Source organism: Haplochromis burtoni, unplaced genomic scaffold (assembly GCF_018398535.1).
Source record: "Haplochromis burtoni strain Fernald_Lab_line unplaced genomic scaffold, NCSU_Asbu1 Contig_2115, whole genome shotgun sequence".
NCBI lineage: Eukaryota > Metazoa > Chordata > Actinopteri > Cichliformes > Cichlidae > Haplochromis > Haplochromis burtoni.
The window spans coordinates 1-14,149 of NW_024584476.1; the positions used below are offsets into that span (position 1 = coordinate 1).

Below are 14,149 nucleotides of genomic sequence, written 5' to 3' on the forward strand. Positions count from 1 at the left end.
GTCCTCCTCATGATCATCTACACCACCTTCTGCGAAACCTTCAGTAACCCCAGCATCGAGCTGGACCCCACCAGCCTGCTGCTGGTCGGCCTTATCAGTCAGTACACCTTCTGCGTGTCATCAGTGGCAGATTAATGGAAATCAAATGTAAATTGTAAATTTGAACTAAACTATCAGAGGAAGTGTTAAAATAATGGTGCTAGCGCTGAAACGCTGAGTGAAGTTGAACTTTTTAAGCATCCCTGAATACATTTCTCCTCGGTTACTCTGAGAACTACCAAAAGTTCAAGTGGACTTCATGTTATATTCACGGGAAACTGAAACCAGTGGCTGAGAATATGAGCTCATCTGGAAAGTGTTACCGAGGTCAGAGAGCTGTTATCCCACAGACTTCTATAACACTGGAAGCCTGTTTGCAACCACAGTATTGTCCTGTCCTTCAACTGCCGACTACCGAATTTATGACTGAAGTTCTGAATCTTCCTTTTCTTTATGGCCCGTAGCCATGAGCTCATAAAGTTGTCAAGGAAACTGCTAAGCACATAGATCAAGGCAGATAAGGGCTGTTTTCCCACCAACGTGCGTTGAGCTGACCCAGCTGATCTCAATAGATTGTTCAAGAGTTGTTTGCCATGTTGAACACGATTTAACCTCTGGTTGCTAGGGAAGCGTACACTTCCTGATTGGTTGGCACTGGTTTCTGGACAATTCTGGCTCTCGTTAAAATCAGTGGCAGAGTATGTGCTGCACCAAAAAAAACAATGATTGTGTTGGTTAAGCTAGCAGTTTGCCAGTTTTTGCTGAATCAGCGATCTTCCCCTGCTGGTCATTAAAAATAATGCAGGTTGAAGACACTTCTACACTGGCTTCACTTTTCACACCCAAAAACTACCTCTATCTGTTCAGATGACATTTTTTCAATTGTTCCGGTTTCCGGGCCCCTCCCCATTGAAATCCTTCACTTCCATTAGCCATTAGCCATCCCATGGTGTAATTAAGCCACATGAGATGTATAACCCCTACAGAGAGTTCTGGGTGTGTACCCTGACGTCCACTTTCTGAAGTGAGACATCCAGAAGAGATCCTGATCAGATCCTTAAACAGCCGACCACAGGACTTATGACTGAAGTCCTGACTAATCTTCCTTTTCTTTATGGCCCGCAGCCATGAGGCCGTAAAGTTGTTCTTTTATGTTTCCCATAAAGGAAACTGTCTGCTAAGACGTTTTCCCATAAACATAGGTTAAGCTGACCCAACTGATCTCAAGAGATTGTTCAAGAGTTGTTTGCCATGTTGGACATGATTTAACCTCTGGTTGCTAGGGAAACGTGCACTTCCTGATTGGTTGTAATTGGTTTCTTGAGGTTTCTGGCTCTCAGTAAAATCAGTGGCAAAAAAGAAAACAAAAGACTCCTAATGATTGTGTTGGTTAATTTAGCAGTTTGCCAGGTTTGCCAGTGTTTCCTTCTTCTAGTCATTAAAAATTATGCAGATTTCAGGAAGCCCACCTTCCAGACCTGGAAGGCACGTCCAGTGTTTTTATCTCTGTGTTGTTTATTGAGGTTAGCGATAAGCAGGCTCAGTTTCTAAAATGATGTTAGCTCATGTTGCTCGACCCCGGGGCCAGGACTGAGTATAATCATCAGAACCTGATTTCTTTGAATGTTTAAGTAATTACAGCCACTGCAAGCATCTGGTAAAGGATTTAAAGCCTTGAGATTCCCTTTATTTACAATCCGACTAAGTGTGATCTACAAATAAAAATATCAGAAATGAATAAACAGAACAGTAGTCAATGTTTCCCAGTTGACTGCTCTAGTTTGTATCAGCCACTAGAGGGCGCCAAATGACCATAAAATCTCTACAGCTCTCGTCCAAATCAACATTAACTGGATTTAATCCTAAAGTTTACCTTGGTAACTAGCCAAGCTAACTTAAAAGGAAAGAAAACAGTAATCGCTGAATATAGGAACACAAATACATTGAGATAAAATAAAGTGTTTTGACTGAACACATAGAAACATAGCATAGAAGCATAGAAACAGTATATATAGACTATTAACGTGTACAACTATTCCCTCACAAACAGTGTGGTGTTTCATTTTACCCCTCAGGCTAGTTGGTCTAAAAATGAAAACTTTCAGAGACAATGTGTAGAACTAATACATCTCAGTATCCATACATTTTTATTAATTTAGAATAAAAATCCATGATAAATCACAAATGACTCACACAACGTCTTTTACAGATGCTTAGTACAAACTACAACAGCTGCAAAGCAGCTGCAGTGTAGAAGAACAGATACTGGTGAATCAATCCAAAAAAGGGCTAATCGAAGAACTCGATACTAAACTAATCAAATCAACCGTTACTGAAGGAGTTACTGAACATTTCCACCACAGAGGGCACTCCAGACTGTTAGTGATGAATGGACTGTTTTTTATTGTTCTTATTATTATAAGATCTAAAACAATATTTTAAAAAGAAAAACTGCTGAAAGTCCATCTAAATGTTGATTTTAGCTTAATATGAAATGAGAAGTTAAATTTGCCTCTTTTTTCTTGCTCTGCAGTTTTCTCCATCCAGATCAGCTTCATGCTGCTCACATTTGCCTTTTCCACCAGGTAAGCTTCCTCCTTCTCAACCTGTCCTTTTCTTTTCTTTAATATTCATTATATTGATTATTTTTACATAGCTCTGCCCAGAAATGTAATGAAATGTTTTTCTAAATTATTTTTTTTAATTACATTTTTTAGTAGCATTAAGTGGCTTTCAGCATTTATTTCTTGTAGGTTTTGTCATCAAGTTACTTGCAGAAGAATCAGTATTAAACCCTTAATGTGAAAATTAAAAACAGAAAAACGACAACTTTGATCAAATCTTAAATTTTAAGACTTCATTTCTTTCTTTTTTTTCACAGTTTGGTATTCACACATTTTATTTTTATACATTTCATTTATTCATCATATTCTTATCATTACATGTATTGGCTCCCTAAAACAATAAGAACTGCTCCAACATTTTGCTCTGGGTGTAGAGGTCACCACCTGCAAACCGTCTGGAGGGTGACAGATGGCACGTTTTAACTTCCTGTTTGTCTCTGCAGGCCAGGCTCCAGGTTCAGCCCCGCGGACACCGTCGCCATCATGTTCTGCTCCACACACAAGTCTCTAACCCTGGGTGGGTGCACATCCAGATTAGACGCTCAGATTTTGTGTTAGAGAGAAACTTCACATCAAAGTTGTGTTTGAAGAGCGTGCACGCAAAAACTTGTATCAAGTGTCGGGTGTCTCCTGAGAGCTCTGTGGAGTTTTAAGTTAGAAAGTAAAGAGAGGAGAAATCTGGAGGAGTTAGAAAGAGCTTCTGAGGCCTGTGAAGCTCTGAGCTCGGTCGTGAGCTCTGCTGCAGGTCGGAGCTGGCATGAAGTGAACAAAGTCATCTCGTCTGCGCTGCATCTCATTCTGAAGTCTAATTTTAAATGCTGGGTTAGCTTTAAGTCCATGAGGTCTTCCTTATTTATTTAATCACAGGTATCCCCATGTTGAAGATCGTGTTTGAGGGCTATGAGCACCTGTCTCTGATCTCAGTCCCTCTCCTGATCTACCATCCGGCTCAGATCCTGCTCGGCTCCGTCCTCGTGCCGACCATCCGCAGCTGGATGACCAGCCGGCAGAAGGTACACACGTACACACACACACACACACACACACACACACCCACACCCACACCCACACACACACACACACACACACACACTTGAGGACGATGTTAAATCAAACTCTCCTGCTCCTCGGCGTGGCGGCTCCATGCCAACACTAACCTCTACACCTTGTCCCCCTACAGTCTAGTCTGTTGTTGCGATAAGGCTGCGTGCCAACACTTCTGTCTGACCCGAGTGAGTAAGAACGGACGGAAGAGCAAATTCAGTTATTTTTGTATTTAATTTCAAAAAAATCTCTACTGTGGCTTCCCTGGGTTTTCTTTTTATTTACAATATGGAAGCCCAAAGTGTTCAATATTAAATACATGAAAGAAAAATGAATTATAACAATAATATTCAAGTGTGACTGAACCATGAATGTGGTATGTTGTTGTTTTCTTAGTAATACTCTGATTTATGAAAGCCCTTTACTGACACACTGACAAACAATTTTCCTTTCATACATTTTGTACAATTTTAACTTTTTCAGCTTGAAATTTTGTCTTTTTACTTTGTTTATTGTTCGTTTGGGCATTTAAACAAAGTCAGCTGTGTAAGTCCCATTAAATTTAACAATATATGCATCTAAATAATTATGTAGTCTCTGTTGAATATGAGTCACTACAGAACAAACAAGAGGAAAAAAAAGATCACGATCTGTGTCATTAAAAATCAAATTCAAACACAAATTATGTTTTTAAACATGTTTTATTCAATTCATTAGAAACAAAAAGAAAATAAAGCATCAAAGTGTCATTAGATCTAAAAATGTGGGCTTTTTTGTTTATTTTTAGTTATTGTTTTCATTGTTTTTACAGTTTTGAATTCTATTCATTTAATTTATAATAATAAATTGGGTTTTTTAGTTTTTACAAAATTTTATATGCATAGCTTGCATTTTGTTTGTCATCATGCTACTTCCATAAGAATGAGCTCTATTAAACGCCATTATATTCACATTATCCCATGTTCTGCTGTTTCATCCACATATTTAGTTATTTAATATTGAACACTTTGGTGTGCCACTATCAGATGAATAATTCTTTTGCACATTCTCTTTAATTCTGCGCTCTGGGTGCAACAGCGCCCTCTGGTGTCAAACGGGTGTTGTGTTGTTGGTGGGACATGGACCTTTTTGCTTCACTTCACTCTGTTTATGAAGCCGGGTTTCTCTCAAAGTTAATGACGAGCGGTTCAACGTTGTGTTTGTACAAGCTTCAGCTGCCTGTTCTAAGTGTGCTGCTAGGATGGGGAAAACGAGTAATTGGCTTCATGTTGTCGGTCATTAAATAATTCCAGTTTTCTTTGTCCTGTTAAATGACTCGTCTTTTGTCTAATGTTTTTTCTTCTCAATCTTTTCTTTCTCATGGCTCTTGTCTCTGTTCAGGCGGTGAAGCTGTCAGCGCTGCAGCCCATCTGACATGAAATGTTGGCTTTTGTGAAGTTACTGATGTCTCATACAAAAGGGAACTATGGTGGAGGATTGCAGTGGTCACACGTGCCTTATTGCTACCAATCAACGAAGACCTCAGCCTAGCGGAAAGAACGAGAGGAACCGCCTCAGTTCTTGTCTTTCTATGATGAGGAAGGACTCCTCTTTCCAGCACATATATTGTTTTATATTAAACTAAGTGCGAGTTCTATTTTTATATGGATTTTGGAGCCAGAAGGATGAAGTTATTTGGACCAGTCTTTTCTCTTTTCTGCTGTTTTCAACATTTTTCTACCTTCCCACTAGCGGTCGCTGCCTGCGTCAGTGTTTGTTACATGGACGATCTGGATAATCTGATACTTAATATACTGTATTGTAACAGCCAATTGGATTTTGGACACTTTCTAAAATGCCGTTTGTCTTACAAGTAGTTTTTTGGTGGTGTTTAGTTGAGTGGAGGATGTTGGTACATTAATACTGGAGTAGTGAGTCCAAGTTTACAGGTCAAATTTTTTGTTAATGACTTGGTTCACTTGTTTCTATATGGCTGTCTCAGTTTAATTCCTGGCCTGCTTCCCTCAGATTCTAACCAAATCTGTCACCCATAAGGGCATTTATGTCTCGGACCAATAAGGAGAGCTTTGGGCTCTCAGTAAGGATCCTGTTAAATAGTAACAAAGCACAAAAGAAGCAGGACTGGGTAAAGCTGATATTATTGTTTGGTATGAGATACCTGCCAGTCTGTTGTTATTGGCATTTAATATTGCAAAATTAAAAAAAGTAAAGAGATGGGGGGCAATTTTCTTACAATGTCTTAACATTGCAGATTTTTTCCTGGGGGGCACTCTGCAACGTTCCACAAACAATCGGAGCAGGCAGGACGTGAACAAGTAAATAAATCACCAGATATAAGAAATGTTAAAGTGAAAGCAGAATATCAGAGTTTTAAACCACCAAATATCAGAATCAGAAATCCTGCATCACTCAAGCTCTAGAATAAAGATCTAAATAAACCTCTGAACATAGCTGTAGAATATGGTATTATCTAAGGAAATAATATAGCTGATTGTATATCACACCAACCAAAGTCTACAGTAAACACGTAAATGTTTTTTGGGAGGAAAAATCTAGAACTCCAGAGTCTTAGAGTCCCTCCACACTCGAGGCTGCTGGGCTCCAGAGCTGCAACTTTAAAATACAATAATAGATTTCAGACCTCTAGAATCTAGATTTGCATAACAAAATTTTGTGACATGAGGTCTGGAGCTGCTTCACCTTATTCAGAGGTATGACAGCGAATGAGTTATCTCATTAGAACAGCAGCACACGATCTTCACTAAAACGTTGTTCTAGTCCATCTCGTTCTGTGGACCAAACAGAAATGCACACCAGTGAGGAGAAAGGGTGGGAATTTGCTCAGGGGAACTTTGGTAGTATTTTTCTATTTTGTTCTTTGCTCTAACGACTTAGCCTTACATCCTTCTGGTAAATTATGACAACTCTGACTTCCATTTTTCTTTAAGGGCTTTCACGCTACGTAATAGCACAACTCCACCAAGCCTCAGAGGACACACTGGAGGGCCTTACAGTAGCTCTGTGCACAGCTAACTCTGTATCTGTTGTAGCTTAAAGTAGTGCTAGCATGTTAAAATTACCGTCACTATCCTTTCTAACACTGAATTACAGATAGCAGCATCATGAGGTTTACTCTGCTTTGTTGGTACGTCACTACAGATGCCCGTTGGTTTTCACCACCATGCTGCTCAACCAGTCAAATCCAGTAGTGAGCAGATTGTATTCAGCTTCAGTCCCACATTACAGTATTTTTTTTTTAGTCTGTAGTCGTCATGTGTACCTAACCTTACACTGGAAAAAGAAGAAACCACACATTGTCCATCCTTTGAACTTATTTCTATATCCAGGAGACTCCTGTTACTTCTGGCTCACATTATCACCAAACATCGCCTGTGGAGTCGCAATAACAACATTAATGGGAAATATCCTACAATGAATTACAGCATGGTGTTTCTGTCTTATAGTATTAAAGTGAATTGAAGTGATGGACCAAAAACCTGCAATACCTATTTTTAAACCACTTGAGAACAGTACAAGCAACTTCTAAAGTTGTTTTCACAAAAGTGACACAATCCAAGTCGGTGTCATTAAAATTTCTAAGCAAAGTGTTGCTTGATTTAACAGCAGACACCAATATTCAGTTGGAGTGGAGCTCATGTCCGCCATGTGACGCCAAATAAAAACAAAACAAAAAAACAGCTTGCAAAGTTGACATTTCAAAGTATTAGCTCAGATGTTTGAAAGTTGAAGTTAGAAAGTCAAAACTTTGAACTATGGATGGCTTTTTTTTTCTTTTTCCAGTAGCAGAAATTAGCTTTTGTATCCACCTAAGACTGTACAGCCTCCAGTCTCCTTTCACATGATTGTTGCCCTTTCAAAAAGATGTTAACATAGTGTTGAAAATACTGTATGAACATTTTGGCGTCTCTGACGGAGAATGTCACCACATTCACTTCAATTCTGAAGCCTTTACAGCACAAATGTCATTTCTTATGTCGTCCAGCTTACAGTGAGTCTGTTCAGTCTATTTGCAGTGTGGTTGTTTTGTCATTGTAATTTATTGTGGGGAGAAAACAATGAGTGGGACATGTATGTGTCTTGTTTGTTTTATTAAAGACGTTTTGGAAATTAAACACAAAAAGGCTTTCTCTTTGTAACACAGTACCACATTTTGAGCAGAGACTATTTCTACACACCCTACTAGCTGTTAGAAGTACCTGGAATGTGTTGCTCTTACTTCTTTGACGAAGTCTTAACAGCCCTAATGAGTGCTTCGTCCTCTGAGGCCAGAAGCACTTTAGAATAAATCCTTGTATTTGTTCTCTGACCAAATGGGCCGTATTGGCAGCTCATTAATTTCACTGACCCATCTTTTTCTGGACAGATGGCTCTTCTGTCACATCATTTGGAAGGAGCAGTCGTAAGATAAACCAATAAAAGCACTGCCAGCAGACCGCAGACGCTTTGTGCTGTTTTTAACCCTCAATCAAACCTAATTTAAAAACCAGCATTTTGCCTCAAACTCCAGGAGCTGAATAAAGAAATGAAAGTGTATGATACTGAAAATATACTTTTTATTTTTGAGTGCAATCACATGACTTAACAATTTAATATGGATGTTAGTGATCAGCAGTGTAGTCTCTTTCTCCACAGATGCAAAAACCTCTGCTTGTTAAAATCAGCCTATAAAACCTAATCAGAGCTGGACTTACAGCCCTCCTGTCATTGTCTATACACTGTGGTATATTTAGACATGCATGCAGAAAACATACCTATTCTTCTCTGTTAACGTACTACTCAGATTGTAGCTTTGTTCTTCTACTTATGTTGGAGACAGAAAGATTTAGCCAGGAATATTTTCTTCTGCTCTTGCTGATTCTTCTTAGAAAGTGCACCAGTGTGTGCTTTTGTCTATGGAGTCTATTAATGTGCTCTCCTGGCTTAAATAATCTGTGGATGATCGTGAACATTTACAGCGAATTTTGTGACAGCCTGCCAAGCTCCATTTTGTCAGGGACCGCGGCTCAACGGGACCTGAAAGGTCATCTGGAAACGCTGCTTGTTTAAAACTAATGAAGAAGCAGAAAAAGCTGTCAGAATATCTCTTTCAGCAACAGACTGACTGACCACAGTTTTATCCTTTCATAGTCATCCCTGTAGGGCTGGGTATCGTCACTGATTTCTAGAATCGATTCAATTCCGATTCACAAGGTCCCGAATCGATTCGATCCACGATTCGATTTAATTCGATTCGATTCGATTTAAATCTGGGAAATTTTGACAGTCAGAAATATTATAATTCAGATCAGTACATTTACATATTTTTGTATCTATAAAAAGGAAGCTGACACACGCAAGACTTTATCAAAGGTGTGAGCGTCACAGCAGATGCCTTTGTGTCAAAGTAGCTGAAGATAAAACACAGAAAACATGAAGGTGATTTTCCTGTTCTGGGATTTTATAAAAATATTCTGCAGTACATCAAAAACGAAAGAAAGTTTAAATTGTTCAGTATTGAACAGCAGAAATGAGGTTTTCTTTTCGGAAGAATGTAAAAGGGAAAAAACAGCGGCTGACAGCGCTGTAAACAACAGTAGACTTGTGCGTAACAAGCAAGCGAATAATGAAGAAAGGGAAACTGTTCTTGAAGTACAGAGAGAGAGAGAGAGAGAGAGAGAGAGAGAGCTGTGCATCGCGGTGGAAGCAAAACAGTAAAAGTCAGAGTGAATTCATGACGATGTTTATGTGAAGCGTTTGGATCTTCTTTTGCTGCTGGTTCGGTCAATATTGTTTGGAGAGAGATCAAACTAACAGCTTTAGAATCGGCTCATAAAGGGCGTGAACACAAAGCGCGGACCCGCCGACAGATCAGAATCAGCGAGCTGTCGGCTTTCAGCCCCGACTGTGAGAAAGGCGACATCTAACTGATTCTGATCCGCGGGTCGCGCTGTGTGTTTAAGTCTATGTGCAGAATCCGTGTACCTGCTCTCATTTACTGTCTTAACTGTTTGGTGGTTGTTGAAAGTTTGTGAGATGTCACCAGAGATTCTGGCATTTTGGGCAAAATAAATTTATATTAAAAAATCGATTCAGGATTTTAATGAATCGATTTTACGTTATCCAAGCCAGAATCTATTTTAATCGATGAGTCGATTATAAAAACCCACCCCTACATCCCTGTGGAGCCTGCACTGCAGTAGACGACAGTGTTTGCATTCATCTGCATTGCTGTGCTGTCACAAGTGAAAGTTCTGCTGGTTTTTGAGCTAATGAATTTCAAACAATAGTTACTGAAAATCTGGAAGGAGGAAGAAAACTTCAGAACGGACTGGCTCGCATGGACAGCGGATCAGCTGGAGGCACGATCGAAGATTGCAGCGGTCCCAGATCCAGCTGTACACACTGGAATATGTCCCCCTGTTGCTTGTCTGTGTTTTATTGTGTTATGGTGTGATGATATCTGTGCGTTCTTTTTCTCCTTAATGACCCTTTTGTGTTACACATTTCACTGTTTTTCCTTTTACTACCTAGCCTGACCCGTCTCCCCAATGTGACGTTTGTTGTAGGGAAAAAATCAATCCGAACATTCGAGGAGTTAACCAAGATTATTTTCTTGTCCTTGAAAGGTTTTGGTATCTATTATCTTTGTTGGCAGCCGGCATTTCTCTCTCCAGGTGGTGACAGTACATCATACTCTGCCAGAAGTACTAAGCTGTTCTCTCTGATTTTTCGGACTCTAACCAAATCTCCACACTCCTGGACGTGGATCAGTCCTATCTCTCCTCTCCCATACTCTCTCTCCCGATCGTTCAGGGTCACCGCCGTCCGTTTTCCACAAGCCTGGCGGTACAAGTACCTTATTCCAACCACCAGTACCATACCCAAACCAGCTGAGCTGCCCAGCAGCATGCCCAGCTCCCAGGCACTGTGTCTGCGTATGTCTGGATATTTCCCTTCCTTGTCTGGAGTTGCAGGAGGACTGGAGGGATGTTTAGCATCACTATTTGGAAGCTTTGGTTTCAACTCGTGGCCAAGATTTTCCTCGATGTTAGGGTGGGGTTTGGGGTTTGGATGAATGTCTGTTCTTGGTGTTGGTGGGTGTATACTTGGATCAGGATCAGATGATGCAGTGTGACCTTCAGTATGTTTCTGGGAAGGTGAGGGCATGGAGAGGTTGTGCAGAGAGCGACGGGGAGCTGGAGAGGGTCCTGAATGAAGGGAGGTAGCCTGGGCAGCAGGCGGGGAGGTTACAGATGGGATATAAAAAGATGTACCTTGATAGGAGGAAGAAGTTGCTGAGGTCGAGCTAGATGAAGTGGTAGAAGAAACAAAAGAAATGGAAGAATTTGTGATGCACTGGGAAGAGGTAAAGGTAGGCAAGGGAGCTGGAGTAAACAAGAGATCTGATGATGGATGGTTAGAAGTGTATAAATAGGGAATAGTAGACGAGGCAAAGGAGGATGGTTGTGGGGAAGTGGGGGTAGGTTGAGAAGATGACAAATAAGGGGGGTTGGAGATTGGAGAAGGGGAGGGGAGAGCAAAACGAGCTGATGACGTCAGTTGGTTTCTCGTAAAGGAAGAAGGGATGACAAATGTAGACCTAATGGATGCATGCATAGTTACAAGGGGTAAACCTCCAGAAGAATGAGGAGAATTGGTAGACCTATCGTTAACTGTTGCAGTAGGGAGCAAAGTATTGGAGAAGGAGAAAGATGAAGCGGAAAGGGAAGGAGTGGCTGAGGGCAGAGCAAAGACTGGGCGCGTAGTTCTGATCTTTGCGTCAGACCTAAGATCCACTTGACTCTTTTCCAGTATGGGAGTTTGGTCAGTCCTCAGTGTAAAGAGCAGTGGGTTAAAGAGAGACTCGGAGGATGGAGTTTGTTTCTGTTTCTGTGGTTGAGGAGAGTTGTTTGAAACGTCAGGTGATATCTCAGACTGGGAGTAATCTGTCCAAGGAATGCTAGTTTTACCCTGACTTTTAGTTGTAGTAGTTTCTGGCATGTCTTGGAGAAATGTTCTGATATACTCACTGTGAGGAGAGCTACTCAGGACAGTAGCTGTAGTCTGAAGATTAGAGAAAGGTGTACTGGTTTTCTTTGGGCTACTTTTGGGTTCTAAAGGGCTGTTTTCAGAGTGGGTAAGGGACGATATTGTGAGAAAGGACTTAATGATGGGAGATCTGGATGGTGGAATGGAGTGTGGAGAAGAGGTTTGAGAGCGAGAAAGGAATTTGGATGGAGATGCTGGGGGAAATGGATAAATATGACTCCTACTAGTTTGGGACCGTAGAAGAAGTATGGATGGAAGTATGGAAGTTTCAAAATGACTAATAGGCTTGGGTGAGGAAGTTTGGGAGTGAGGATTTTGAGACCCGATACCTATTTCTGATTTAACTGCATTGGTTTGGGACTCAGTTACACTAGTCCTGTGAGGCTGGACTGAACCACTCTGGGTCTTGAACTTTGCTGAACCTTCTTCTTCCTGGATTGCTGCTTTTGGATTCTGGGTTGTGGGTTTTGGGAGCTTTATCTTATGAAAACTGTGATTAGTTGAGTGATTTCTGGTGACATCTTCTATTTCAGGTTTGTTAGGCACTTTTGGATCTGGTAAATGTAATTTTGGAAGTTCCTCTTCCTTCAGAGGGATGACAGGAACAAGGAGGGGAAGAGGACTACTTGAGGCTTGCACTGTGTTGTTTAATGAAGAAATGGTGGTAGTTTTCATCCCTGTAGCCTCAGCAGAGAAGAAAGATGCTGTCAAAGGACTTGAGCTCTTGGGGTCCTTTGGTTGAGGAACGGGGTCAATTTGTGCCTCCTCAGTCACACCTGAATATGATCTTAAAGGTGTTTGAGAACCAGTTTGATGATTTTCTAAGGTCATATTCTTCTTTTTACTAACTTCAAACAATGCCAGAGTCACAGAGCTGCTCCTGTCCAAGGCTGGATGAGTTGTTTCTGTTGTTGTTTTCATAGATTTGTAGTTGTAAGGTCCACTTCTTGCTCTTGTAATAAGTTGTAGACTAGTACCTGGTCTATTTGTCGCATTTGTTTCTTTCTTTGATGCTTTAAAGGCTCTGAGAGCTGCAAGACAACAAGGTGAGAGAAGAGAGTGAATAGAGAGGCGACAATTGTTCTATTTCAAAGCACCTAGCTTGCATTTTGTCCCAAATTTACCATCACATAATAACTATATCAGCTTACTTGGCAGGGCTGTAACTTTGTCTTGCAGTAGTGCGGAAATTGCACTCACTCCATTCACTCTAGTAGTGTTACTCCCATTCCAAAGCCTACGACCCGCGTCACGCACCAGTCCAGACTCAATACCTGCCCAGTAAACAAAGTAGGACTGTACCACCGTGATGCTGGAAAACAGAGGATACTCAGGTTTGTGTTTTCTTGTACAAAACTTGAAATTCTGTGAAAACTAATCTGTTATTATTTGTAGGCTTACTAGAACCGTATGTCTCCCACAGGTGAATCAGGAGCCCTCCATACAAACGAGAGGTTTCTCTTCAGCTGTTTGTCTGAGTGTGTGACAGTGTCACCCTCCGAGAGGCAGCACAGAGTGTGGGTGCCAGGAGGTGTGAGGATCCAGGAGCCGCCCACCAGCAACGGGCCCTGTCTCCTGGACTTCCTGACACCACTTCCAGCTCCGGTTTTGGGCCATGGCGTGACCCCATAGCTTCCTCCAAAATTGCTGAAGGTACCCTCTGCACGGCGTGCCTGGAGCAGGAAACCCATGAAGTCCCGAGAGCTCCGCACCATTACTGAACAGTCAAAAAAACAAAAGGCAGCCAACATAAACAGATCATGAAGGTGTTTTAATGTCATTCAGCTCACATACCACATTAAAATAACTACATTTGAATAACTATCACAGCAGGTTTGTTGGTTTTTAGTTGGTTTGTTAAGCGTCGCACATTACGCTGATAGTACCTGTTATAAACTGTCCAGGGAGGTAGGAAGAGGCAGACGTGCGTATGGTGACCTGTCTGTGCTGCGAGTCCTGAGAGTGAGCACGGATGTGGCCGGGAATCATTTCCTGACAAGAGGCGTGGCTTGCACCACCGGAGAACGATGTGGTGGGCGGGGCCAGTAAGAATAAGACCGCACACACACCCAAACAGTGTAGGGTGGACAGCATCGCTAAAGGTAAATACAAAGTTTATGTAGCTCAACCAATTCACTTGATGGACTGAGAGATGATGCAAACAAGATTTTGCTTATCAGAAACTGAGACTGGATACTGCAAAATAAAGTTGGGAAAATGCAACATAAAACCACCATGCAGAGCTCAAATGCAGTGCAAATATCACAAAAGACAATAAAGAGATAAAGTAAAAAGACAAGTATAATGCGTATGAACCAATCAACCTATTATTACACATGAACATGCATGATGAGCTATAAAATTACTGAACATGGCAAAAGAGAAGCAAATAA

At 41.1% G+C, this 14,149-nt stretch overlaps 2 protein-coding genes across 2 annotated transcripts; one reads left to right on the forward strand and one right to left on the reverse strand.

Moving 5' to 3' along the window:
• Positions 1 to 6: 6 nt before the first annotated feature.
• Positions 7 to 7,202, forward strand: LOC121813639 (sodium/bile acid cotransporter 7-like; the record flags this gene model as incomplete). Its single annotated transcript, XM_042217519.1, has 5 exons — positions 7 to 97; positions 2,573 to 2,624; positions 3,107 to 3,180; positions 3,531 to 3,676; positions 5,088 to 7,202. Coding segments are annotated over 5 exons (396 nt in total), but the record flags the coding sequence as incomplete, so codon positions are not given.
• Positions 7,203 to 9,829: 2,627 nt separating this feature from the next.
• On the reverse strand, positions 9,830 to 13,936 carry LOC121813638 (reelin domain-containing protein 1-like). Its single transcript, XM_042217518.1, has 5 exons — positions 13,616 to 13,936; positions 13,430 to 13,473; positions 13,158 to 13,336; positions 12,908 to 13,068; positions 9,830 to 11,341 (listed from the first exon to the last, which is right to left on the reverse strand). Exons 1-5 carry the CDS (start codon positions 13,848 to 13,850, stop codon positions 10,347 to 10,349), a joined length of 1,614 nt encoding a protein of 537 aa, XP_042073452.1. The 5' UTR covers positions 13,851 to 13,936; the 3' UTR covers positions 9,830 to 10,346.
• Between the last annotated feature and the right edge of the window lie 213 nt (positions 13,937 to 14,149).